The sequence below is a fragment of the Siphateles boraxobius genome, unplaced genomic scaffold (assembly GCF_051911475.1).
Source record: "Siphateles boraxobius isolate OS27281-9 unplaced genomic scaffold, OSU_SipBor_1 19, whole genome shotgun sequence".
NCBI lineage: Eukaryota > Metazoa > Chordata > Actinopteri > Cypriniformes > Leuciscidae > Siphateles > Siphateles boraxobius.
The window spans coordinates 21,502,557-21,529,506 of NW_027508799.1; the positions used below are offsets into that span (position 1 = coordinate 21,502,557).

General features: G+C 41.1%; 1 protein-coding gene across 4 annotated transcripts; it reads left to right on the forward strand.

Moving 5' to 3' along the window:
• The first annotated feature begins 768 nt into the window (after positions 1–768).
• cdhr5-rs (cadherin-related family member 5, related sequence) lies at positions 769–20,998 on the forward strand. 4 transcript variants are annotated; one of them, XM_077234254.1, is made up of 16 exons: positions 1,072–1,210; positions 5,205–5,309; positions 6,832–7,040; positions 13,879–13,935; positions 14,008–14,100; positions 14,214–14,300; positions 14,496–14,606; positions 14,702–14,872; positions 14,951–15,041; positions 15,135–15,241; positions 15,384–15,584; positions 15,686–15,817; positions 15,984–16,062; positions 16,823–17,016; positions 18,304–18,324; positions 19,012–19,835. In XM_077234254.1, exons 2-16 carry the CDS (start codon positions 5,243–5,245, stop codon positions 19,687–19,689), a joined length of 2,298 nt encoding a protein of 765 aa, XP_077090369.1. In that variant the 5' UTR covers positions 1,072–1,210; positions 5,205–5,242; the 3' UTR covers positions 19,690–19,835. The 4 variants fall into 4 exon arrangements, with proteins under 4 accessions (XP_077090370.1, XP_077090369.1, XP_077090372.1 ...); XM_077234257.1 differs by lacking the exon at positions 19,012–19,835 and adding an exon at positions 18,891–18,914; XM_077234255.1 differs by lacking the exon at positions 18,304–18,324 and having other exon boundaries at positions 769–1,210; positions 19,012–20,163.
• The last annotated feature ends 5,952 nt before the right edge of the window (positions 20,999–26,950 follow it).

Genomic DNA, 26,950 nt, shown 5'->3' on the forward strand with positions numbered 1-26,950 from the left:
ATCCTATCCTTAGGGTAAAAACATGCTTAAAGGGATAGTTCACCCAAAAATGAAAATTCTGTCAGTATTTACTCACCCTCAGGTTGTTCCAACCCCGTAAGACCTTCGTTCATCTTCGGAACACGAATTAAGATATTTTTGATGAAATCTGAGAGCTGGATCACTCCTCCATAGGCTTCTTCAGGGATTGAACTTGCCGGCCTCGAAAAGTTATTAAAGACATCGTTAAAATAGTCCAAGTGACTACAGTGGCTCAATATTAAGTTTATCAAACGACGAGAATACTTTTTGTGCGCAAAAAACAAACAAAAATAACGACTTTATTCAACTATTCATTTCCTTCTCTTTGGGCCTCGCTATTACACTAAGTTAACTGACTAGAGGCCCAAAGAAAAGGAAATGAATAGTTGAAATAAAGTCGTTATTTTTGTTTGTTTTTGCGCACAAAAACTATTCTCGTCGCTTGATAAACTTACGGGGTTGGAACAACATGAGGGTGAGTAAATACTGACATTTTTGGGTGAACTATCCCTTTATTTATCATGAAAATGACAAACTAGAGGAACTGAAGAAATTTTCAATGTGATTCACCCTCACACATACAGCGATCAGCAGCACTTGGGACAGGCCTTGTGACCCCTTTGACCCCACAGATACTCAAAATTGACAGCAAGCATGCAGGCCAATGAGTTGTCAAGCTGAATTCTACATCATGAAGCAGCAGATCATGTGTCATCATGTGACAAACCCGCAGCGTTTGTACACCTTGGACTGCATTAGCATCCGCACCCGAGCTAATGTTCTCAGTTTAACCTCCTTCTCAGCAGCCAGAGTTATCCTGTCCTGGAAATGCTGTCTAAGCCCTCGCTCTGCTGTGTGCGAGAGCTCTTAATTCCCTCCAGCTAAACACATTGTGATCCCTCTCTCTCTCTCTCTTTTTTCCCCTCTCTCTCTCTCTCTCTCTCTCTCTCTCTCTCTCTCTCTCTCTCTCTCTCTCTCTCTCTCTCTCTTTCTATCTGAGCAGCCCTGACTTAACTAGCCAGAGAAATCTGTTTTGTTTTGCACTGTGGCTACCTGCTGTTCCCTGCGGTGCAGGTTTCAGCCCCCCGCACGGGACAGTCATGTGGCGAAGGACAGGACCAGCCACCGCAGGAAGTGACAGCAGGATCCCCTGAGCTCGAAAACAAAGGATAACAACCACCAAGCAACGGTGAGGAAATACTCAGGGAGTCTAAGTGTGTGTGCTTGGTTTAGTGTGTGATTGCGTTGTTTACACTTCACAGAACATTGACAACTGTTGCTTTCTTGTTATGACTGCAGTAAAAGCACTTTACCAGCATGCCGTAGCTGCCTGGGTTTTGTAAACTGTCCGGTTTAGACCAGTTTTTGTGATGAAGTGAATGTTTGATGCAAAGAAAAGTGTACTTTATTCCAGCTGTAGTGATAGACAGCTGTATAGATGTTCAGTGACCTCTTTAGATCAGCCTCAAAGCAATCTGATTACTGAAGCATCCAGTCAGCATAGCTTGGGCCTGATCTTATAAACATGACAGGAATACAGATAAATGGTTTTGTGACTTTGACGAGTACATTGCATTTGTCTTCGCTCTTTTTGTAAAATTTTTTTATTTTAAAGTGATCTGTATCAGAAAGCCTGTTATTGTTCAGGTTTACCGACTGGCCATGCTTCATGCTAATCGTCTCGCTATGCTTGAGTCCATTTCCAACGCTGTCCTAATGAGTCTGATGGTCTCATCTAAGGAGACCGCATGAATCATTATGCTTCCAAACATGACGGTTGTTGAACCGGCATGTTTAGAAGTTGCCGGTCTCTCTCTGTAGTGTTTATTGGTGTATTTTCACAGATTTAGCAACAAAATATTGTTAAGCATTGCAAAAAAGAGGTTTACTTTAAATCAGTTTTCACTCAGAAAGTTCAAAGTTGTTTTATTTTTAACTTTTTTAACTTTTAACTTTGAAAAATACTTTTTTTACAGTAAAAAAAAAAATAGACACCAGCTTACTTTAACTTCTAAAATGTGCTTTGTACTCTACATTGCTATTTGAACCCTACATTGTTAATTGTTATTATTTATTTAAATCAATTTTACTTTACAATACTTTACTTTTTTTTCTAAACTCTTTTTTACTTTTTTTTTTTTTACTTTTAGGCTACTATAGACTATATATATACTGTATATAGTTTTGTTTAATAAATGTTTACTCTCTGGTAAAGTCTCTTCTGCTCACCAAGGCTGCATTTATTTGATCCAAAAATACAAATAAAAACAGTAATATTACATATGCATTTTGTAAATTCTTAAAGGGATAGTTTACCCAACAATTCTTTAATTATTTACTCACCCTCAAGTTGTTCCAAACCTATATGAATTTCTTTCTTCTGCTGAACACAAAAAATGATATTTTGAAGAACCTAAAAGTTGATGGACCCCAATCACCCCATTGATTTCCATAGTATTTGTTACTACATTATAGAAGTCAATGAGGCCAATCAACTCTATGGTTAATTTGAATTATTCGGTGAACTGTCCCTATAAATAATATTTAAGAATAATAACACTTTCACAATCCCTGTTTGAGTGCACTATCATCTCTGCAGAAGAGTGCACTCAAATGTAAAATTAGACTAATCAAATCAAAACAACACAATACAGCGGCATCGCTAATTTTGCATTTACTTCTGCTAAAACTCATTTAAAGTGGTAAAGTGGTCTCCTGCAACACTTGCAGACGAACTCAGACGCATGGAAACATGCATAATAAATAGCAAGCTGCCGTGTACAGCAAGAATATTAAACCATATTGTGCTGTAATCCCATAATCTTGGTTGTGGCAGACCTACTTCCTGTTTCGCATTAATTACTCGATTTAATCCCTAATCACATGCAATCCACGCACAGTCATCCTGTATCCAAACAATCATTGATAACATCTGGCATGAATACACAAATAAGGAGGAGTTCACAGGAGTTAACATGTCTAGCAAGACCGGTTGATTCAGGATTCATTTATGACATTTTTTAATGAGATTGTTCCCCTGAAACATGATGTATCAATTAATAGCTTAAATTTTGCTTTAAATTTGCTTAAATGTGCTCTTATTCTTATTAAGGACTTGGCTAGAGAGCTGATAAGCAGTGGATAATTGCCAATTATTGTATATCTCTGATCAATTCAAATGAAGAAATTTAACCAATGCCAATATTAAGACATTAAACTTCCCACATTAAAGTCAAATTAAAATGCGCAAGTATATGATTCTGTACATCATGATGTTTTTAATGGCTTTGCAATATAAGCATAATAAAGAATGTACATAAATATATTGTTATGATAATATGTGCATGTTATTATAGGTTAATATACAGTACTTATTGGCTAAAATCGTATATTTTGAAAATGGATAAAAGGGTCTGCTAATGTAAATGTACGTAACAAGGGGTCTCTGGACCGACACTCTGTCCACCAATGGGTCCCTTGGAAAAAAAAATCTAATGATTATAATACCATCGAAAAGTTTTGGGTCAGTAAGATTTTTTTTAAGAAATATACTTTTATTCAGCAAGGATATATTAAAGGGATAGTTCACCCAAAAAAAATCATCATTTACTTAAACATCTACTTTTGTGTTCAGCACAAGAAAGAAAATAATACAGGTTTGGAACAACTTGAGGGTGTGTAAATGATGACAGACTTTTCTTGTTTGGGTGAACAATCCCTTTAAATTAATCAAATGTGACCGTAAATACATTTCTTTGAACTTACTATTCATGAAGGAATCCTGAAAAAAAGTTTCAAGGTTCTATAAAAGTATTTAGCAGCACAACAGATTTCAACATTGATAATAATAATAAATGTTTCTTGAGCAGCAAATCAGCATATCAGAATGATTTCAGAAGGATCATGTGACAATGAAGACTGGAGTAATGATGCTGAAAACAGTTATTTTAAACTGCTATAATATTTCACAATTTAACTGTTTTACTATATTTTTGATCAGTCTTGTAGAGCATAAGAGATGTTAATGAAAAACCCAAACCAATTCTTACCACAACCAATCTGTTTGAACAGTAGTGTACATGTCATATACTGTATGTCATCATTACTTATGTCCCAGTGGTATTATCCACAGCCACAGCCAGTTCAACCACACTAAGCCTGCTCAACTGTGAACTTCACCTTAGGAAAGATCAGAATAAGATTACCCTGCATCTCATGCTGTCCTGAGCGTTTTTATTTTTTTATTTTTTTACATTACCCAGTCTGAAGGACCATCATTACAATCTTACTGATTGAAAGCAAGAGTGATAGTGATGGTGTCCCCTAGTGGTAATGTGATGAATGAACTGTAAAGACATAATTCACCCAAAAATCACAATTGTAATTATTCACTAACCCTCATGCTGTTATTTATTTTCTTGTAGAAAACAGCTACATCTGTTTTTGTGCAAATTTTTTTTTATAAAAAATACAGTATAAATGTTTTGAAATGGTAAGTTACATATGAACAAATATGTTGCGGGAACTATCCCAGTAAATCCAACAAAATTATCTGTAATTGAACAGGAAACATGTGTAATTATATATTGTGGTGTACAAAATGCGACCGGACGGATATAATGTAATCATTATGCATGGTAAACCAACAAATAAATGTTTGGATTAGTTTCGTCCTGCATAGGCAGGCAGCGAAACTTAAATGGGAAACAACAGTTCTTAGGCAGCTTTGCAGGTATTATGTGAGGATTTGGAAAAAAAAGCTCTCATGCTGAGGTGTGTCGAGGTGGAAGGTGGAGGATCAAAAGAGCGGCCTGGAGGTCAGGTAACCGACATCACTGCCAGGCTGGTGGCTTGACACTGGCTAAAGACTTCATAATAGGTTTCAAGTACGCCGAGGTGAAGACTAGACACGACTAAAGCCCAAACAGAAGTAAACAAACACTGTATTGGTGAGAGACTGTATGAGGTTCAAGTAATTCATTTAGCAGTTTGATTTGACTCACTTGAGTGACTTGACTGATGAATTTCAGATGGTGGCACGACAGTATAAATATGCTTTGTTAATCTTCTGATTTAATTGACATTTGGTTTGAATAAGAAAGTCTGCTCTTTGTGACAGGTAACATGAGCACTCCAAATCCTTCAGAGCAATTGACTGTCAGGGATTGGCATTTCTTTTACAGCTGGGACAAGGAGACGTGAGCCCAGGGGAATATCAACTATGTTGACGCCATGGAGATTGTTCCTCTGCCAGATGGCACTGAACATTTTCTATCACATCGCAAAAGGTAAACACCTCTCTGAAACCAGGATCTGCAACGACAGAGGCTAATTTTCACGAATCACTGCTCTGTGATATAGTGAATGTTAACATATGTGCCAGAAATGGTTATGAGGCTATTGGAAATGATAATGAGTCTCTGAATGACTCATTTCTAGTATTGAGAGTTCTGATTCTCTCAACCTGTCGAAATGAAAAGTCACAAGTGAGATTCATTTTAATATCTTAATAGTTTTTTTCTTGACAGAAATTAGATTAAAGAACTTTACTTACTTTAAGTAAAATTGTAACTGTGTTTGCTACACATTTTACTTATTTAGCATGGCAAATTTCAGGATAGGTTATTTGATAATAAAAAATGTTGGATGGGATATGATTTTATCCAATAGAATTGATTGTTTCCCCATTGTCGTGCAAGAACCCCAATCAATTTCATGGCCTTCTCATGTGTGCATCTGTGAAGTTTAAAAGACCGTAGAGTGTTCCATTTGTTATTTTACGTTTCGGAAGGTGAGAGGTTAAAATAATAATAGGGCTTAGGGTCGCTACCTGTAAAAGTTAAGACATTTCAGAAGTGGAACAAGTTGTTAATTACATTGTGATCAACAACATTTATTTCAAATAATATGCACAAATGAATCTTAATGTATTAAGAAAGTAAATATGGACCATTTCCATGCCACGTTGACTTTGCAAATTTGCTAAGATACCATAGTTTGCAATCAAAAGATTTTATTATGAACTCAAACATTTCTTATTAAATTCTTCTAAGATCAAATGATCTGGACAGTCTATAGCTCTATTTTCTTTAAGTATTTCAACAAGTGTTTCATTTGCTACTATTCATTAGAATATCACATGAGTGTAACGAGTAATGTTGTGCATTAATATGAATATTAAATGAAATGCACCAAAACATTTCTTGAACAAAATATGCAAAATCACAAAAAGTCAAAATTGCGATTTTACCTTGCAATTCTGAGAAAAAAAAGTCTGAATTGCGAGATGCTAACTCAAAATTGCGATATAAAGGCTGAACTTGGAATTGCAATAAATAAAAGTCTGAATTGTGTTATTAAATCGCAATTTTGAGAAAAAAAAGTCTGAATTATGAGATGTTAACTCAAATTTTTAATATATAGGCTAAACTTGGATTTGCGAGAAATAAATACATAATTGTGTGCTATAAACTCGTAGTTCTGAAAAAAGTATTCCTCAACCCCTTAGAGCTTGAATTAAAGTGAATATATCCACATGGCATTGAAATAAAAGTGACAGAAAAGTGAAGTAAAGTGAAGTAAAGTGCGTTTTATTGATGTATAGTACATCATGCATCTGGAGTGATTAGTGTTTGCTCTTGAGAAGAACCGTGATGCATGAATATTTGGGAAAAATCCAATACTTGTTACAATTATCCCTGCTCTCCCTATTATAAATATGTTGTGTTATAAATTAGCTGTGCAATCTGTGATTTTATGGATGATTTATGTTGTCCTCATAATCTAATTAATCCCTCATCTGAACTGTAGCCAGTTTATGCCTTGGTGGTCAAGATATATTTGCCACGGTTAGAGAGAACAGTCCCACTGGAGAGTTCATATCCAACCTCAGTATCAACGGAGACCCTGGAGCCAGCACCATCCGTCTGTGTCTCACTGGAGAAAACTCTGACTGGTTTTACCTTGAAGGCCGAACAATCCGACTCAATACGTCGTTTTCAAAGACCTTGGATCGAGAGGTGATTAACATGAATAGTGGATGTTAGCATGTGGAGGAAAGCCAGAATAACAGTGAAGCTTTAGGACTTTAAAACAGCCAGCCAACACATTGGAGGCGTTTGAAGCCATAGTTTAGAAAGTCTATGATTTATTATTAATATTAGTTATATAACCTTTATTTGACCAGATTTGTCTGTTAAAATACACTTAAAATACATACATTTCCTTTTAAAAGACTTCAATTTGAGTGCTAAAATAATTTAAATAAATAATCTAAAAGGCAATAGAGTTTGTAATTTTTTTTTATTAAGCGATGCACCAATCAGCCGATCGTGATATGTTATTTAAGTGCTTAAATATGACTGAATATTAAAATGCAATACTAGAAATGAAGGCAACAAACCAATTAACTATATACACACAGCTGCTCAAAAGTTTTTTTTAAGAAATCTCTTAAAGCTGCATTGATTTGATCAACATACAGTAAAAACAGTTCCCTTTCAGTCGATAACGTCGGACGTAGTCGACGTCGACTGAATTGGGATCTCGCTAGAGAGCCTGTCTTCTTCGAGTACTATTGAACGAGCCAATGTAATTGGCGTGCGTGATTCGCATCACACACTCCGCCCCCACGGCGCGGGTATAAATACGGAAGTGGATGCACGCACTAGTTGCCTTTCGCTTCGGAGCCGATCGTTTGATGTCTCTGAGAGTGCTGTTGTCTACAACGAGCGAGTGTGTCGGTGTTCTTCAGGAAGACTCTCCCAGTGCTGGTGTTCTACAGCGCGAGTGCAGCGGTGATCGCGAGCTTTGAGCTCTCAACTGCTGTTTTAACAGCAACAAATTTCTAAATGTGTGTGTGTTGATGGCTGGTTAGAGGGCGGAAAAGTGAGTGCTTCACTGTTTCAGTTCTCTGTTCAGTGTTGCCGCGGTCATTCCCCTGTGTGCTCCGTCAGTGGTGACGGTCCTATTTTCTGAAAGAGCAACACGGGTGCGTTTGCGTCTTTTTCAAGATGTCATTCCGCCCGTGCGTTTCTGGGTGCGGTTGTTCCCTGTCTCTCTCTGATGGTCACAACTGTTGTGTCACGTGTTGGGCTTACAGCACGCTGAGACAGCTTTTGTGGACAGCTCGTGTTTTCACTGTGGGAACATGACTGTCGCAGTGTTGAGGGCGAGACTCGCCTTCGTTCGCGGAGAGCGAGTCCCCATTACCATGCCCCACCCTCGGGTGCTGTGTGGGATGGGTGACCGGAGGATAGTGTTGGATGTCCCGCCCGGTAACCATTCCCTGTGGGCTCCTCACTCCTCCCTTCCACTGCAACCACTGGAGCCTCCTGTGTTGTCTGCTGGTCCATCTGTAATGGGTGGGCCAGCGGTTTCACTCGGGGCTCCCCTGGAGGACAGGACGCCGATTGCAGCATCGGAGGGTGAGCTGACTTCTAGAGATGATGACTCGGCTGCATTGTCTCCCTCCGGGAGTTCAATGTTGCCCGAGCCGGATCCAGATTATCAGCTATGCTGAAACGGGCCGCCGAGGCTGCCGGGCTCGAGTGGAACCTCCACCGTGTCCCGTTCAGTCTCGGTTGGAATCTGGAGTTTGGTATCTTGGGGCGGGCCGCGCTGGTTCTCAGCTCGCCGCCCCAGTGCCTTTCTTTCCCGAAATGCATGGAGAGCTTATCAGGTGGTGAACAGCATCTTTCTCTGCAGAAACTGCCTGAATAGCTTTTCCCCCTCATTACCCTTGATGGAGGAACGGTGAAGGGTTGCGAGGTGTCCCTCCATTGGAGTGGTCTGTCGACACAGGTGCACCTGTGTCCGGCGGCCGCTGCAATTTTTGGGGGGATCCTCGTCTCCCCCCTAAGGCCTGTGAGGTTTTGTCCGTTTCGACGGGCAGAGCTTACAAAGCCTGTGGGCAAGCCGCTTCCTCTTGCGTGCCATGGCGTTGCTGCAGGCTAGGGCACCCATGGCATGCACGAGGGTAATCCAGACCGTGCGCTCATAGGTGAGCACCGCACTGCATCCGACCTCACCCTCCGGGGTACGGGTGTCGTAGCGTGCGTGATCGGTCTGGCGATGTCCACCTTGGTGGTCCAGTAGCGCCTTCGTTGGCTCAGCCTGGTTGGTATGGCGGATGCGGACAAGGTTCGGTTCCTGGTCTCCCCAATTTCCCAGGTTGGGCTGGTCGGCGACGCAGTGGAGAACTGCATCCAACAGTTCTCTGCCGCTCAAGCGCAGACGGAGGTCATCCGGCACATCCTGCCCCGGTGGCCAGCTGCTGCCTCCACCCGCCGCCGGTGGCAGCTCCTCCGCCTGCTCGTCGCCGTGGGCGTTCCCCGGCCGCCGCTCCTGCTGGCCCTCCGCAGCAGCCTCCACCCAGGCCTCAGCATGGAGCCGGCCGCAGTAGGGACGCCCAGCCCGCTCCATGCGCTGCCAAGCCAGGTGGGAAGCGACAGCGAAAGCATTCCGGAGCGGGCCGCCCAGGAATGGATGAGATGCTCTTGGAGTGGCACGATCACTCCCTCCCCCCGGGTGAGGGCCGGGTGGAGCCTTTGTTTGTGTGTGTGTCTGTTCCGCCGCTGGCTCCCTAAAAAAGCGGAGCAAGCGGTACCCACACTTCAAAGAGAGAGCAATTTCATCTGTTCCTGGGTCTCAAGAGGGCCAGTCTGGCGGGTGTGACCCTGTATAGCCCTACACCCCTCAGCTCCCCCTTGGTCGCCAGCAGGCAGCTTGGTGCGTTCGAGGACCCGGTTATCCGCCTTCTCACGCGCCCCCTGCCGCTTGTGGGGACAGGTAAGTGTTGCACAGCACACTAACACCACTCTCTCTACTTTGCTGCCCCACCTCAGGTTCGGCTACCCCGCTCAAGTCAGTGATAGTCATCACATTAGGTGTTGAGCAGACGTGCTCCTGAAAATTCAGTGATATTCATCACACCGAGCGTTGAGCAGTGCTCCTGACTTGTGCGTGCTTATCTTATCCTGCTGGCGAAGGATTTGATATAGCCGCTCCTCCAGCCGGTACGAAGGCCAGTTGTAAACTCGTTCTTCGTGCTACTAGGTGGTGGGTCGTGACCATCTTGGCCCAAGATTGGTCTGCAGCTCCGACCTAAAAGACATGTGCTTCAAAACAGATCTCTACCTTCCGCACCGCAGGCCATCCTGTGGGTTGCGTGTAAGGGTGGAGTATCAGTACAGTGTCCTTCCCTTCGAGTGCTCCAGAGCCCGTTGGGTCTTCAGGTCAACGGGAAGAGAGTAATCTCGCCCACGGGCTTAGTATCTCTTTTTCAGTTTTGGAGATGGACTCGGTCTAACACGTTTCTCCAATGAGTATGTGTTCAGCTGGTGTTTGAAGTGAGAAAGGGTCCCACTGGAAGAACTTTCAGAGGCTCCTGGGGTATATGGTAGTTGCAGCCATTGGCTTCCTCCATATGTGACCGCTTCAGCGCTAGCTTCATGATCGAGTCCCGAGGTGACCGTGGCAGAGCAGCTCACCCTGTGTGACTATAGTTCATCCCGGTCTGCTGCCAAACCCTCTTCAACAGAGGGGCCATGTACATGGGCGTGTTTTAACGGGGGCCTGGGCGACCCCCGACTACACGGGCATTCGTGCCTCGAGTTGTTAGACATTGCGACCGCTGCTGTCACAACTCACCCGTCACCTCCTCCTTGGAGTCAGAAGCTTCTGAGGACGCTTTGTTCCACTCTTCCCGCTTTACTCAATCGTGCCGCCATCGAGCCCCACGAGAATTATAGCCAGGGCAAGTGGAGACTCCATCCTCTGGGTCCAGCTGGGTCATGACCATTCCGGGGCCGCTCAGTTGCCCCCCCCGGTTTCATTTTTCCACCAGTGTTTGTGTAAACCGAGCGGACTACCCTTGGACAAACACTGGGTCTCAGCTGCCCCAGGGGCCCGCAGAAATGCGTTTAACCCCAGTGAGCCTTCTAAAAGTGACTGCGACTCATGGTCGCCTTGCGCCTGAAACTCAGTGAAGTTCATCGCACTCAGGTGTTGAGCAGCAATGCTCCTGTAGCTCAGTGAGTTCATCACATGTAGCTCAGTGAATTCATCACACGCAGTGCTGAGCAGAAATGCTCCTGGTGCTCAGTGAAGTTCTTCGCACTCAAGTGTTGAGCAGAAATGCTCCTGAAGCTCAGTGAGTTTATCACACTCAGGTGTTGAGCAGGAATGCTCCTGAAGCTCAGTGAACTTGTCACACCCAAGTGCTGAGCAGAAAATGCTCCTGAAGCCCAGTGATCTTCACATGTTGTGTTGAGCAATGCTCCTGTCTTTTGCGCCCGTCGCTTGCACCTACGTGCCAAGTCAGGAGAGGAACAGGTCTTCATAGTTGCCCCTTATTGGCCCAACTAGACCTGGTTCCCATCAACAGCCTTCCTGACTTCCCCTGAAAACTCTTTCGGGGACGGGGCACGATGGCACACGCGTTCTGCCCCCGGAGATTCCGGGCGGTCTTATATCTGAACGCGGAGGTTCAGGTGGCTATCACAAGAACATGTGATAGATACCATCACTTCTGCGAGCACCCCCTAGAATTGGGTAGCGTGCTTACGCCTTTAGAAGTGGAACCTAGTCGTTGAGTGCGTCTTCTCTCCAGAGGAGATCCTGAAAGCTTTCGATCACTTCAGTGCTCTCTTCCTGCAAAATGGGTTGCAGTAGGCTGTTTTCCTTCACCCTCAAAATGATGTTGCCTCGGTGTTTAAACGACGCTCATCGTGTTGCAGAAGTATGCAGAAGCACGTTCTGATCGCCAGGTTCCTGAGGAGCAAGATCTTGTAAATCCTTGTGTCCCTCTTTATCCTCTTGGGCCTTGTCCCTGGTGCGACTGCACTGCAGAGACCGCCCCTGAGCCACTGCAGGCAGTGAGTTAAAAAATCTGTTATATCAGTTCTCCTGCTCGCGTGGTCTCTACTAGAGGGTAGGTACTTGCTCGCTTTCGGTCAACGTATTGTGCCTGGAGTCTGGGCCGGCTAACTCTCACAAGCTGAGACCCCGGCTCGGATTGTGCCCAAGGTTCCTACCTCTCCCGTAATAGGAGCAGGTGGTGAGCCTGCAAGCGCTGCCCTGGAGGAGGCAGATCCAGCCCTGGCTTCTCTGTCCGTTCGCTGGGACGTGTACAGAATGCAAGTCATAGACCTCAGACCAGCTCTACAAATATCTGTTGGAATTCAGCAGAGAGGGAAGGCTGTTTCCATGCAAAGTTGCACTTAGTGCTTGCCTTCATTTCGGTAAAGATCCGAGATGCAACATGTCCACTTAGGTGTTGAGCTCCTCTATGATGAGTGTAAAGTGCTCCGCCTGGGCGTTGACGATATGCTTTGCTAAAACAGATTCTAGAGTTGGGGGCTGGACGACACCTAGTTGAACCGCTGCTTCCCGTGGGCTCCCTTCTCATGAAGCCAGTTTCACCGTGAGCCCGGTTCAAGTGTCGGCTTGCTGCGCCATTCCCCTCCTATGGACTGGATACGTGCGCCTTTCTACTCCAGTTGAGTTCCCTTAAAATTTAACCCTGTTGAGTTCCTCCACACCCCTCCGACGTCGGACGTGCGGAACGTCTGGTGTTAGGCCTACCACTCGTAAGCAGTGTGGAACCTGTGTTAGGCTGGGTCCGTATGTTGCGGTCCCTTCGGCGACCCCATATGTGTATTCTTCCACGATACGGCTCCCTGCGGTGAGCCCGTGTCTTCCCTCGGCAGAGTCTCTCTGCCGTCACTGTCCGGTGTGTCTCCCCCCGTCTTAGGCTGGAGCCACCCCAGTGTCATTCCATATGTTAGACTGCCCGGTTTCCGCCCAGTTCAGATGTGTATTTTCCACGTTACCTCCCTCTGGGTTGGACGGGGCTTCCGCAGCGTCCCTTCCTTCCAATGTACGGGGAACGCTTTCCCAGTGGTCCTGTAGGAACAGCAGTGACTTCCCTGGCCTAAGCCCTGTCCTTCCCCGCCTTAAATTTGCGGGGGCATCAGGAGGCTTTGGTTTAGGCACTGGAAGGTGGCAGCGTTAGTGGCGTGTTCAAAGGGTGATCCCAATTCAGTCGACGTCGACTACGTCCGACGTTATCGACTGAAAGGGAACGTCCTGGTTGCGTATGCAACCCACCGTTCCCTGAAGGAGGGAACGGAGGACGTAGTCCCCTTGCCACTACCGCTGGACCACCGCTGACCCCGGGTTACTCTCGGCTCCTCAGCGAAAAAGCAACTAGTGCGTGCATCCACTTCCGTATTTATACCCGCGCCGCGGGGGCGGAGTGTGTGATGCGAATCACGCACGCCAATTACATTGGCTCGTTCAATAGTACTCGAAGAAGACAGGCTCTCTAGCGAGATCCCAATTCAGTCGACGTCGACTACGTCCTCCGTTCCCTCCTTCAGGGAACGGTGGGTTGCATACGCAACCAGGACGTTATTTTGTCAAATTTAAAGTGACAGTTTTCTATTTTAATATATTTTTAAAGTGTAATTTATTTCTGTGATTGCAAAGCTGATTTTTCAACATCATTACTCCAGTCTTCAGAGTCACATGATCCTTCAGAAATCATTCAAATATGATTATTTGGTAAAATATATATATATATATATATTTTTTTTTTTTGAATATAAAGTTTAAAAAGAACGGCATTCATTTAAAAATGGAATTATTTTGTAAATGTTTCCAATCTAATGTATCCTTTATGAATAAAAGAATTAAAAGCATTTTGTTATAATTTTTAACTGTAGTGTAAATAAAGGTGTACCAATGTAAGAATGATAATCTGAGGTGAATAATTTTGTAATTGTGAATTAAAATGACTATATTAATCCTAACCTGCCTGTTTCCTAATTTTTTCTTTTCGTTGGTACTTTACAGGTGCTGGGATCAGTGCTGATAGCTGCTTTGACATGTTATGAAGATGAAATAATACGGGTATGTTGCACTACAAAAATAATTATACTTAATGATACTGGAGTGCAATTAACCCAGAGGTTCTTATTTCAGAGTCGGTATCGAATCATAGTGGAGATATTGAATGAAAACGACAACATGCCATATTTCCTTGAAGACACTATTCAACCGCGATATATAAGTGAGGTAAACTAATTTTTTGCTCCAGATTTTACTTGAATTATTTTTGCGATTAAACTCGTGTTTGGAATGAACTTTTTCAGTCATTAAATCTTAGAATTCTGACTCTCTTCCCACAGTTGCTGACTGTAAACTCAATGGTGTTCACAGTTAAAGCCAGAGACGGCGATGGAGACACGATCACTTATATGACCGACAAATCTACAGTGAGTGGCACATTCAATAGGGACAAAATCACATATGAAAGGCTGAATTAAAGGAGAAGCCTCATTCTGTCTGCATTGACTACCCCTCATGGCTCTTTATTATATAACAACCTGCTCTATACAGAGAGAAAACCACCTTCTTCTTTTCCAAAATCTAAGAAAACATTACCAGCACTGTGTGTCTCTCTCATTCAGGCTGATGCCAGCTATTTTAGGATCGATCTGCCCAACAGCGGGATGGTGATCCTGGATAAACCGTTGGACTATGAGACTAAAACCCAGCTGCATGTGGTCATATATGCTGTGGTATGTCAAACACCTAACAGTTCACATATGATGTGCTCAAATGGAATCAGAATGAAGGAAGAACAGTGTCTTGCTGTTGCTGTTTAAATCAACAGGAAATGACCACAAAAGAAAAATCCAGCACAACAGCTACGGTCACCGTGAATGTTCTAGACGGTGATGACCAGTATCCACAGTTTCAGCCGTGCGCACCTGTTTATGAAGATGGAGATCATAATATCTGCACCAACCCTGTGTACAGCGTCAACATCACAGAAACAGACGAGGTATGTGTGTGTGGTGGCGGTGTACAGATTAGAGGTTTTTCAGATCCCTATAACATTAGTATGCTCTTTATGATCTAGGATGCTGTGCTTTATTTTTCTCCGGGTCCCATTCATGCTGAAGATGGAGACAAAGACATACTTACCCCTCTGGTCTACACTATTCTGTCAGGCGAGTTTACTTTGTGTTGCGTTGGTTTATTAACTGTTTAACCCTTTAAATCTATAATATAACTTTTAAACGTTACTCAAAATGACTTTATAGGTGATGATAATGGCAGATTTACAATCGACGCGAAAACAGGAGAGATTTCTCTCAGGCAACGTGTGGAAAACAGACTCCTTACCCCTTCATTCAGGCTCCGCATAATGGTATGGAATTATGCATATTGCAAACCATAACGGTGACTCTTCATATGAAGAAATACAATAACATTGCATTAAACATAAATGTGTGGGTTATGTGACACAATAATGACATCAGTGGTCTCATCATAATTGCAAACACCAACAGGCTGCCCAGGTGAATGACCCAAAGAAATATTCGGTGGCCACGGCACTGGTGCACGTGGTGTCGGAGAACCAGTTTCCTCCAATCTTCAACAAGACCATCTACAAAGGGTTCCTCATCGAGAGCTCCAGCCCTGCTACTCTGGTCACTACTTATGGGAGCCAAGTCCTAGTGGTCCAGGCCATCGACAGGGACTTCAAAGATGTAGAGTGAAAACATTTCCTTTATAGGAAACCCTTTAGAAAAATGGCCTGCAAACTCTTATTTAGAGCATTTTCTCTCTTTTTTCCACCGCTGTCTTGCAGGGAATAAACCCAAAAATCCGTTACACAATGCAACCCTTGACGGGTAGCAGTAAACTGTATCACATTACTCAGGATGGCATTGTGATTGCAAAGACGGACCGGCTCAGAGCGTTCGACCGACACATCCTAGAGGTGACAATCGTGACTGTGTCTTAATGACTTGTGCCTTAACCATCTACAAAGCAGCAAGATTTTGCATTGAAATAGCTACAAATGTGTGCAAAACAGCAGTAACACATGGACTCTGACAGGAATTTGTCATGAAATCACTGATGATGTGTGTTTTTTTTTTCCACAGGTGATTGCAACAGACGAAGAGTCAGGTGAGGCTGCGCACGCTTCAGTGGACATTGAAGTTTTACAGAGGGGACTTCCAGGTAAATTCCCTTAACCATCTGTATGAATTATGTTTTAACAAAATAAAAATGAAATAAAATAAAATGTTGTGATATGGAAACAACAACAACACAAAAACAGTCTTCTCTAATTCAGTTCATGTTTATAAATGCCGATACAGTGATACAACTCCTATACACTGAAATAGCATGAATCATTATAACGGATCTTTTAAATTGCCCTTTAAAGTTAAGTCCATGCTCATTTTTAAAGTCCTTCATGCATTCTTCTTTGCTATTTGTGTTAATTTTTTCAGAAAACCATAACTGTGTTGTTTTTTCATTAACACAGTTGTTTTACTATGGACATTTCCAAATAATAACTGCAGCAACTTAATGGGTGCCTCTTGATGGTAAAACTATGTTAAATAAAACTAAAATCATAGATTGAACTTATCAAAGAAAAAAAAAATCCACATGTAGAAGAAATGTGTTTAATTTGGGGTGCAATTGTTCAGCATGTGTCTTTAAAATCCGAAGGGAAATAATATTTAGCCATATGGCTACAAAAAGAGGGTTAAACCGTATGAATGATAATTCATAGATCATTAATCTGGTTAATTTGATTATTCATGGTTGATTTTTTAAGAGGCATGAATAAGGTGTTAAGCTAGATTTATTAGATCACTGCCCTACTTTTGGCAGTCGTTCAAACTATATGATAAATCACTGTAAAGAGCTGTAAAGACAGAAGAAACAAGGTTTTGTGAGTCATAATAGATTTTGCCCTTCTCTCGGACAGTTCCTATAAGTCCATTTGGAGAAGAACGGCTGTTTGCAGATATGAACGCAGGGATGGCTGGCGGCATTGCTGCTTTTGTTCTTATTGTGGCTGTTACAACACTATTTATTTGCCTCTGGCTGGTCAAGAGACGAAGAGAAAGACGGGATCCAGAAGACAGGGGCTCAGTAGCCCTTGGGAAGCACCCAAATGTGGTAAGAGCTAATTTGTTATATCAAACATATACTGAGTAATACCTTTTTTTTTTTTACATACCATACACACTTTAGCCCCTTCGAGGCATGTCAGTCCATTTGGCGGCCATCTTTGCTACACCGTCATAGCCGTCATTTTCTACAGTAACTAGGCAATAAGCATACAAGTATAGCTTCTTTCTGCTTGAATGTGGAAAAAGTGAAACCTCCAAAATGGTTTCAAACAGTGATTCCACCCAATGTGTTCACAAAATAGTAGTTTATGAAGAATTTGGCACAAAACATCAACTGATATATTACAACAGAAGATATGGTTTTGTTTAATATAATAAATAGTGCTTTAGCATGCAGACAAAACAACAGATGCCTGATGTTTGTGATGCTACATATTGGTTACGCTTTTAATTATAAATGAATCCACCTCAAGCGAACGTATACGATTTTTTTTTCACATACTGTTTCAAACCAGTTTCTAGTTTATTTTATTGAGTATGCGAATGAAAGTACTTTGATGGAAGCCCAACGACTAAGACTAGATACTACATTTAACAATAAGATAATTGGCTGTTTTAACTGAACTGATCACTGTGATTTCTCCCATTCATTTAACTGCTGGTTGCTCATAACTGCTGGTCTAGGATCAGTTTTAGCAGCATATTGGCGAAACAGATTTGGCTAACGATCCAGTGTGTTTTGCGCTCAGGAGAACATCAAAGATTTCTATTTACAGTTTTTTCAGTGTTGAGCAATATAGCCAATCAAAAGCATATCTGTTGATTTCTTGAACGCAATGGCCAATCAGACGTGTTTAAGTTAAAACCCACTCACCACCCAAAGCGCTGGAGTTTTTGTCCTGCACGGTTTTGAGTTCTGCACGCTTTATGCTGGGATTTGTAGGTTGTGCGGCGACACATAACTTTAAACTATTTCCTGGAAATCTATGTAAATGTGTTCTAAATCTCCTTAGTCTTACCCTGGAGTTGGTTCACCCTCTGTCTATGTACATAGTCTTACAAACTGTACTTGACCTTACTTGACCTGCTACAGTTCAAGCGGGACTTTTGCACTAAACAAAGATGTGCCTTATATTAAATCAACTCCATTTCAAACAATAACATAGCTTAGAGTAAAATAATATATTGGGTTTTAATTGGAGGAAGACTACAGTGTAAAGAACCAAAAGAGACGAAACACTTCAGAAATTATATAAAGCATCATTCACACAGTCAAACATCTCCTGCTCTTGTCGTATTTGCCTCACGTTCCTCTTTAATTCCTCTTATGTAGAGCTTAAGATGGTTTCAGCAGGTAAGTACCTGACATTAAGTAGCTAGACGTGTTCTGCAGTGTCACTGTCCCTTGTGAAGGTGAGATGTGTTTTCTGAGAAACTGAAAGCCGTATACTCCTGATAGGCTGGTTTAAATGGGATTGTCAGTGTTACAATTTCTCATAAAATGTGCACCATTTAAGCTGGTCAGTATATGCAGTACAACCCCCTGTGTCCGATGGTTTGGTATATTTCACTGTGTAATAGGTCTGATATCATGTAGATAGGCGTTTCGTATTTGTGTATGTGTATTTGTATTACATCTTCAAGTTTAATAAACACTGTTGAAAATGTTGTAGTAATTGTTAAGTATGTTCATTGATTTAGACTGATTCTGATTCTTGAGAAATGAGACAAAACAAAGCCCACACTTTAGTTGATATCAAAGATGATCACTAAAATGTTCTGTAGCATTTCATCTTCATTTACTGTTTACTTGATCAAAATTAATAACATAAGCTTATGTTATCATTGATCTACCCATAAACCACTTGTAGATTTTTTTTGTAGATTAAAAATATTTAAACATTGTCCCATGTCTTCAAGAATCAGTGACAGACATCACTATGCTCTATAATCAGCGCTGGACCTCAGCCGTGGATTTGACCTGTGAATATATCAAGGTTGTTCAAGGAGACCCTAAATGCCCTTTCTCCGTGGTCAACAGGTCAATTCAGGATGTCCCATATCTCTCATAGAGGATGCCTCCTACCACAACGAGGCGTTCATTGACTATGAATACTCCAGTGGTTTGTACACCAAAATAGATGACGCGCTCCCTCCGGCGACCAGGACTTTTGAGTCTGACAGACCTGTGCCACTGCAAGACACGCTGCCAATCCTGGTGCTTCCAGAAAAAACACCCGTGAACATCAAATCTTCAGCTCTGACCAATGGGAAAGCATTCCCAAAATCAGTCTCTTTTAAAGACGGAGAAGGAATGGCGGAGGACAGTTTGCCAAAAAACGACAAAGGACAAATTGCGGTTGTATGTAATCAAATAGAGACCAGAGCGGATATTTTGATGCCTGTTGTACAGCAGGAAACTTTCACTATAGTGGAGAATCCTGCAGAAAAAGAGGATTTTTGTTGTCCAAATCCTTCTGTAGGACCTAGAGAGGAATGCATCATCACTCATGGCAATACAAATGAGGATGAAGAAGATGACAACGATCCATACAAAAACATGGCCTCTGTTATTTACAGCAGCAATGATGAAGACACGGCAGATGAAGAGCCAAATGATTTAAGGCACTATTACAAACATGGGCGAAACCCGTTTACAATAGACCACATCAAGACCATCGGATTGCAAACGGAGGACTCGGATGAATCGCATGCCTGACACATTTGATTTAAACTATTTGAACAAGTTGCTTTCATTAAAAGCCAAACAAATTTAAACCTATGGACAAGGTTCCGATGGGAATATCCAAGAAACAGGCTCATTAAGAAAGACATAAATATTTGTTTTCAAACTCTAGAAAACATGCATGTCTGATGAAGCCTTTGAAGTTGACTGAAATGTCATTGTTTTAAAGGGTTTTAAAAAATCTTACTTTTTGAGTTGGTTGAGCACAATTTTTGTTTTTATTTAATGTTTTCTTCATGATGGGGTGGTAAAGATATATTGTGAACATGTTCAGCCTTAATTAAGAATAAGTTAAAATTGAGTTTTAATGACTGTGTCTTTAAGAAAATAAGTATTTTCGTCCACATCTAATGTATTTTAAATTAAGATTCTGAATGGTTTCAACCCCTGAATCTAGATGAAAATGAAGTGTGTGTTATAAATAAATGTAGTCGAATATTATGATTACTCATGTCTGCTGTCAACGGTTATGTTAAACACATTTAAATACAAAAGGTTGAACACGCTGTTAAAAATGTTGCTGCAGTTAGTTATAAACTTAACATTTTTTTGAGATAACTTAAATATCCTACTTATCTAAACTAAACTTCAATATTAAAAGTCAAGCATGAACACATACTTTTTTATTCTAATGTTGAATTTTAAGTTTTGGTAATCACAACAATATATTTTTATACAGTGCATTTAATATTTAATTAATAAAAACAAGGTAAAGAACAGACTTTTCTGTGCCAAAACTGATGCATTGCCATGTTTGACTTAGCCCAAAGCTAAATCTTGTTAAATATTCTGCTGCAACATGTTGCAATTGCTGTTGGCAGTATAATATATGATGGACTAGATGACATTCAGGTGCTTCAGGACTTTTGGAGATCCTGTGAACGGCAATTGGCTTTGACATTATTTGGAGCTAAGATACACAAATGTTTTACTTTTGGAAAAGATCTTGGATTCTACACAGCGAACTCTTTGTTGAGGTAAAACTGCTTAAAGGCTCCAAATGGTTATGACAAGGGTGTGAGGTTCATCTTTTGTTTGAACATAATCTAATAGCTGCTCTGTAAACTTCTCATGTGTCTTTTCTCTGTTTGTCCGCAGGAGGCATCATCACCCATATCTCCTCGCCAAGTTTTGTAGGACTTAAACATCACAATCATATTTGAGAAAGTTGTATTTGAGACACCAGCAAATTCTGTGCCAGGAGCAAGAACATCATGAGAGACTGAATAAAATAACACATGGAGGTGAACATACAGTTTGCCTACACACATCTTGTGAAGAACCTGTTTTTGTGGCAATTTAGGAATGTTTCAGATTTGTGTGGAAGGATACAGTGGATAGTGCGCCCTGTTCATGGCAGCTTTTATGTTGTCTGTCTTTTGAAGGAACATTTGGAACTCAGTTAAGTTCAACTTAATTTATTTATGTCATTTTTAAAGCATGTCCTTCAGTTCAAAATTCCCATATATGAATATGCTGTACACTGGTTGGTAAGATACAATTATTTTCTTTTTATGTTTTTGTAAAAACAGTCAAAATGTGAAATATTAATACAATTTAAAAATACCTTTTTTATATTTAAAATGTAATTATTCTTGTATTGGCAAAGCCGTATTTTCAGCATCATTACGTGTCACATGATCCTTCGGAAATTATTTTATTAAGCTGATTTGGTGCTCAAGAAACATTTATTTTTGTTAATTTTTAGTGGAATCTTTGATAAATATAAATTATTTGAAATCTTTTCTAACATTATAAATGCCTTTACTGTCATTTTTGACGAGTTTAATGCATTTTTCTTCTGTAAATCCAGCATAAACCAGAATACTCTTTAACGGAGGCAAGATACATACAGTTTCATGTTGTTTGTCATAAAGAGGTTCTGTAAAGCAACAGAAAACATTTTATACATACATCAGAAATTCATTATATCATGTGAATTCATTAAAAAAAAGAACATTCTGTCTTTATGCACTGTCATCATTTACAAACTCATTATTTTCTTCTGGGGATAGTGTATGCTCTCATCTAATCTATATCTTAATGTGATAAAATCATCAAAAATTTCAACAACAGTAGGCTAATATACATTTTAGACCTGCCTTTGTGCTGTCTAATGAAGAGTGACCACAAGATAGCGCCATTAGATCATTTTCCTTCTGTTGCGACTTAGAAATAAAACATTGAAATCCAATGATGCCACAGGAGCCAAAAAGCCGTTAGATATAACTGTTAACTAAAGAAAGAAATATCGCCGCACATATCGGGGCCAAGCACACTAACTGCAAAATTTGTGATTAAATAGATTTGTAGATTATTTCATGTAAAATGGTTAAAAAAAATCATAGACACAATCTCTTGTAATATGATTCAATTGCTTATGACTTTCGACCAATAGGTGGGGTTGTCAGTGTGGGGTGACGAAGAAGATGTTAATTTTTTGCCTATTTTGTCATGCAACAATCTTGTTTTTGGCCTCTGTTGAATAAAACATACAGACTGACTTACACTGGTTTCAATATTCAAGACATTTCTGTCAAAACGCACTTGTTTAACAACACCCAATAGCCTACTGTAGCCTAAATGTAAAAGAGTACTGCAAACATCCGGAGAAAATATATTAAAATATACATAATGTATAAATATAAGCGTAATGCAAATAGAAGGCATACATAAAGAATGCTATTTAAATTTGTGTTACGTTACGGTTACCTAAGTTACGGTGTGTAGAAACCCCAAAGAGGCGTAACACCCGGACGGTTTCTGCCCAGAGTGAAGCAAGGGGGTGGATTTGTTATGGTTTGGGCTGAAATATCATGGGATTCCCTATTGTGCTTGATGTAACTGCCAAGGACTACTGAACCATTATGTAAGACCATGTGCACCTAATGGTTCAAATATTGTTCCCTGAAGGGGGTGCCGTATCAGCATGATAATGCACCAATACACACAGCGAGATTTGTGACAGTGGTTTTATGAACATGAAAGTGAAGCTAAACCTCTCCTATGGGCTGCACTGTCACCAGATCTAAATGTTTTTGAGCCACTTTGGAGTAGTTTGGACCTGGACCTGGAATGTTCTGGATGAGGAATGGCTAAAAATCCCACTCTGCAGGAATTGTGTCTGTCATTCCCATGGCAAATTGATGCCCCCCATCCACAAAAGGAGGCCCAACACCATAATAATAAATTATTGTGGTCTAAAACCAGGTGTTTCATTGTCCAACCCCTGATGAAAGTGATACACATGGACTAAAGCCCACAAATTTGATTTCATAATGTGCTAGGGTTCAAATTAATGTGCTGACAATTAATAAACACAAAATGTATACAATACTCAACTTTGTGCTAATTAAATTCTCGGACTAATGTTTGAACGTTTGAATGAGTGTATTTACATTGTGTGATCCTTGCTGATATGACCGCTGTGAGCACTAGAGGGAGATATTTTAAATTTGATTGAGAGACTGGACGTCCAGCTTCCCCTGTAATTTGAGTGTAATGGGTGGAGCTAAAAGGTTCAACCACACCCTAACCCTACCCACAACTCCATCCCTCCACCCATTAGATCCAAGAAGTGGAGCTGAACTAGGTCATTCTCAACCCATTACATTCAGAGACGGACGTCATTTGGCTCTGGAGTGAGCAGTGAGTGAGGACCACTTGTTTTGATTACGTCTTGGAAAAGTGTGGTTCACAGTTCAGTGTTAAATTAGAGTAAAATTAATTCAGCCTATGAGATGCATTAAGCAAATATTTGTGTGTGTGTGTGTGTGTGTGTGTGTGTGTGTGTGTGTGTGTGTGTGTGTGTGTGTGTGTGTGTGTGTGTGTGTGTGTGTGTGTGTGTGTGTGTGTGTGTGTGTGTTGTATGTTGAGGCAGTTCCTCGAGGTTTAATCGCCAGTTTGTTCTGCTCAGCTGACCATGATTGTTTGACCTGATACAGTCATAATCTAACTTCTCTGCCCACACACTTTCCTTGTGGTAGGCCATTAAAAAAGCTCTCAATATGCCCATGGTCAATCTAAGGCACTGCAATTTGTAAAAAGGTACCCCAAATTACAGTAGGCTGTTCAATATCAGAAATCAGAAGTATTGAGATTATAAATTAATATGTGCGGTGTGCACGAGAGCATGAAAGTGTAGATATGGTTTTTGCTTGAGTAATTCTGGATGTCTCTTAATTTTCTCATGCACATGGATTTTGACAGACTGGAGAGAAATACTGCCTAATGTGAGGGAGGACGTAACAGGCTGTGAATCACACACACACACACACACACACACGCACACGCACACACACACACACACACACACACACACACACACACACACACACACACACACACACACACACACACACACACACACAGACTGCCATGGCCTAATCACCTAATAGTTGTTAGTGTTAATGTATCATGCTTGTGTTGTTTAATTAATTTCAACATTTTCATAGCTGAGGCGAGATCTTTTGGTCATTTTCAGTGAAGCAGATCGCTCTTGGTTGTAGACACCATCATGACTCAACCTTTAACACAGCTACATAACCACATAAACAATGCATTTGACAAAAGCACAATACCATCACAATACAACACAACTTAAAGGAATGGAAGTCAATGGGGAAAGAAATTCTAGTAGAAGGTTTAAAAACAGAAATGTGCAGCCTGTATTTTTATTGAAACACTTAAATTAGTTGAATTGTAAAGTTGTATAAACTGTTCTTTAAGTTTGCTGGTTAAACATTATACTGATGTAATTCCTGTTTGTCATGACAGGAGTTTGATTAGATATAACTTGCACAGGCAAGTGTAGCCGGTGCTGCTCGACCAGCTCAGAGCGGGATTGGAACCGGGGTCTCAAGCGAATGAGGCGAGCATGCCAACAAGGACGTTAATAACCGCAGAAGCTAACATGCCTCTTGAAGCCAGGGGAGTGAGGTTGACACGCACAGCTTTCACTGGCCTACGTCCATTACACTCACCCCCCTAAACCTCACTCCATCCGGGTCACGGCACCAAATGTGACCGGTCGTACTCAACCCGCTCTGAGCGAGATTCCCAGCGTGGGAGGTGGGCGTGCAATCAAGGATGCTAAAGACCACAGCCACTAGCTAGTTTAAGATGGCTTCCAAGCCTGACCACGGTGGTGTTTAGCTGGTTTCTCCCAGAGAAAGTGCTCTAAAACCAGCCAATAAACCAACTTAACCAAAGCTTACACCAGCAAACCAGCTTAGACTTCCAATGTAAATATGTTATTGTAGACATAATTTTTGCTTGTTTTTACAATCTGAGGGACGAGTCATTCAAGTGTAAGTTCATTTTAAAGTTCAAGTTTATTTATAATATAACTCACATATAAGAACTACAACTGTTGTACCAAAGTGCTGTAAAATGTAATGTAAGTAATACAATATTATGAAGCATCTATAAATCTCAAACAGCATCATCAACCTAGATTTTAATCAATTTACATTTTTTTCGATAGCTAAACGACAGTGAGCACAACTGGAGCTACATGTGCAAAACTCTAAGTCTGCACAGCAGCAGTTCATGTGACCCAAACTCTAGTTCGTTTTTCATTGCTTGAACACAGTTTTCAAAACTCTACACACTTATCCCATGACTTTAACCACAACCTGCACAACAGTGTGGATTTACAGCACTTTGTTCAAATGCTAACACACTGCTGTCAAAACTGTGAACCTCACTTTCAAAACAGAATAGATTTCAGCCTTGTGAGTTTCAAGCACTGCTGATTGCAATTTTAGCTGAAAGGCTAAGCAGGTGTCTTGTTTTATTTGTTCGAATTACAGTATGTACTTTTAGTTTCTACCTTTTTTTCTCATTACTGTAATTCCGTAAATTACTGTAATACAGACTATTGAAGCAAACTGCTAATCTTCATTTACCTTAAAGAATCGTTATGTTCTAAAAATTTAAATAAATCATGAGAAAGAATGTTACTCTTTTCTTTGAAGAAAATATTACTTTGTATGAAATCCCTGATATTGTTCAAACTGTAAAGATGAAAAGTTTGTATTTTCTGCATTGGTGTTTGATGCTAGTGTTTTTACTCTCAGTGTGTTTTGAGTGACAGTGTGTGTTATCTCAGTGAGGGTTGTGTAGTGTTTAGCTGCACTGAGCCTGTTTTAAGCCATGTGTTAAGAGTTGTGTTGCTTGGAATGAGTTTTGCAGGTGATGTGAACTGTTTAGCTCAGGTGACTGTTGGTAGTGCAGACTGTAGTTAGAGTTTTGCACATGTAGCTCGAGTTGTGCTCGCTGTCGTTTAGCAATCGAAAAAAACTGTAAGTCAAACTAAATGGCTTATTTATGTAGCAATCAAGTTGTACCGAACCTGGAATATTACTTTATTGCACAATCCTTTCTAGAAACAAGAGTTTTATTGTATATTCACTAAGGTTTGTCATCGTATTCGATCCCATGTAAACTAGCTGTAAACCAGACAATTCATTGGTTATTTGGCCTTCTGTTCCCACCTCAGGCCAAAGTTTCACAGGTCTGAGGACAGGTGACAGAGGTTTCCTCCAGCAGACAGGTGTTGGTTGGCACTCTGGGTCTGCTGGCCAAGAGCTGCCTCAGTGTTCCCAAACTGTGACAGATGTACAGTGTGTGACTCAAGTACCTCGGCGGGGCATCGGACTGATGGATCACACCTCTCTCTCCACCTGCTGCGGCCCAGTGAGCTCCTCTTGTTAACATGCTGCATCTGCAGCTGGAGTGCCACGCCATCTGTCACCATCAAAGCCTTCCATGATGAGGAATGACGTTTGTGAGCGTTTAATCGAAAGTAACACTAAATAAGTGTCCCTTAACCTCAGATGAGGCTCATTTCTGAATAGAAATAAAAAAGTTAGCAACTCTTGTCAGCCCTATTAAAGCTATTATTGCCCAGAGCGCTTTAAATCTTATGGGAAAGATAGAGAGAGTGTTTTATGTGCGTTTATGTATGTGTGTTCTCAGTATGTCTATGACACATACCCGAGAGAGCCAGAGGGAGATCACTGCTTATGCAAGAGTGATTCAGTCTCAAACAAATCTCGTCTTATTCCATGTTATATTCATCCATTGGCATGTAGAAAATTTGTGCTGTATAGCCACAACTGTTTCTCTGACAAGTCGAGAAGTCCCTCGTCATATGGGACATTTATCTCGCTATGAGATGCTGTGATCTTATAGCGTAAGTTCGGTGATCCTTCCTTTGCTGGTTCTTGCC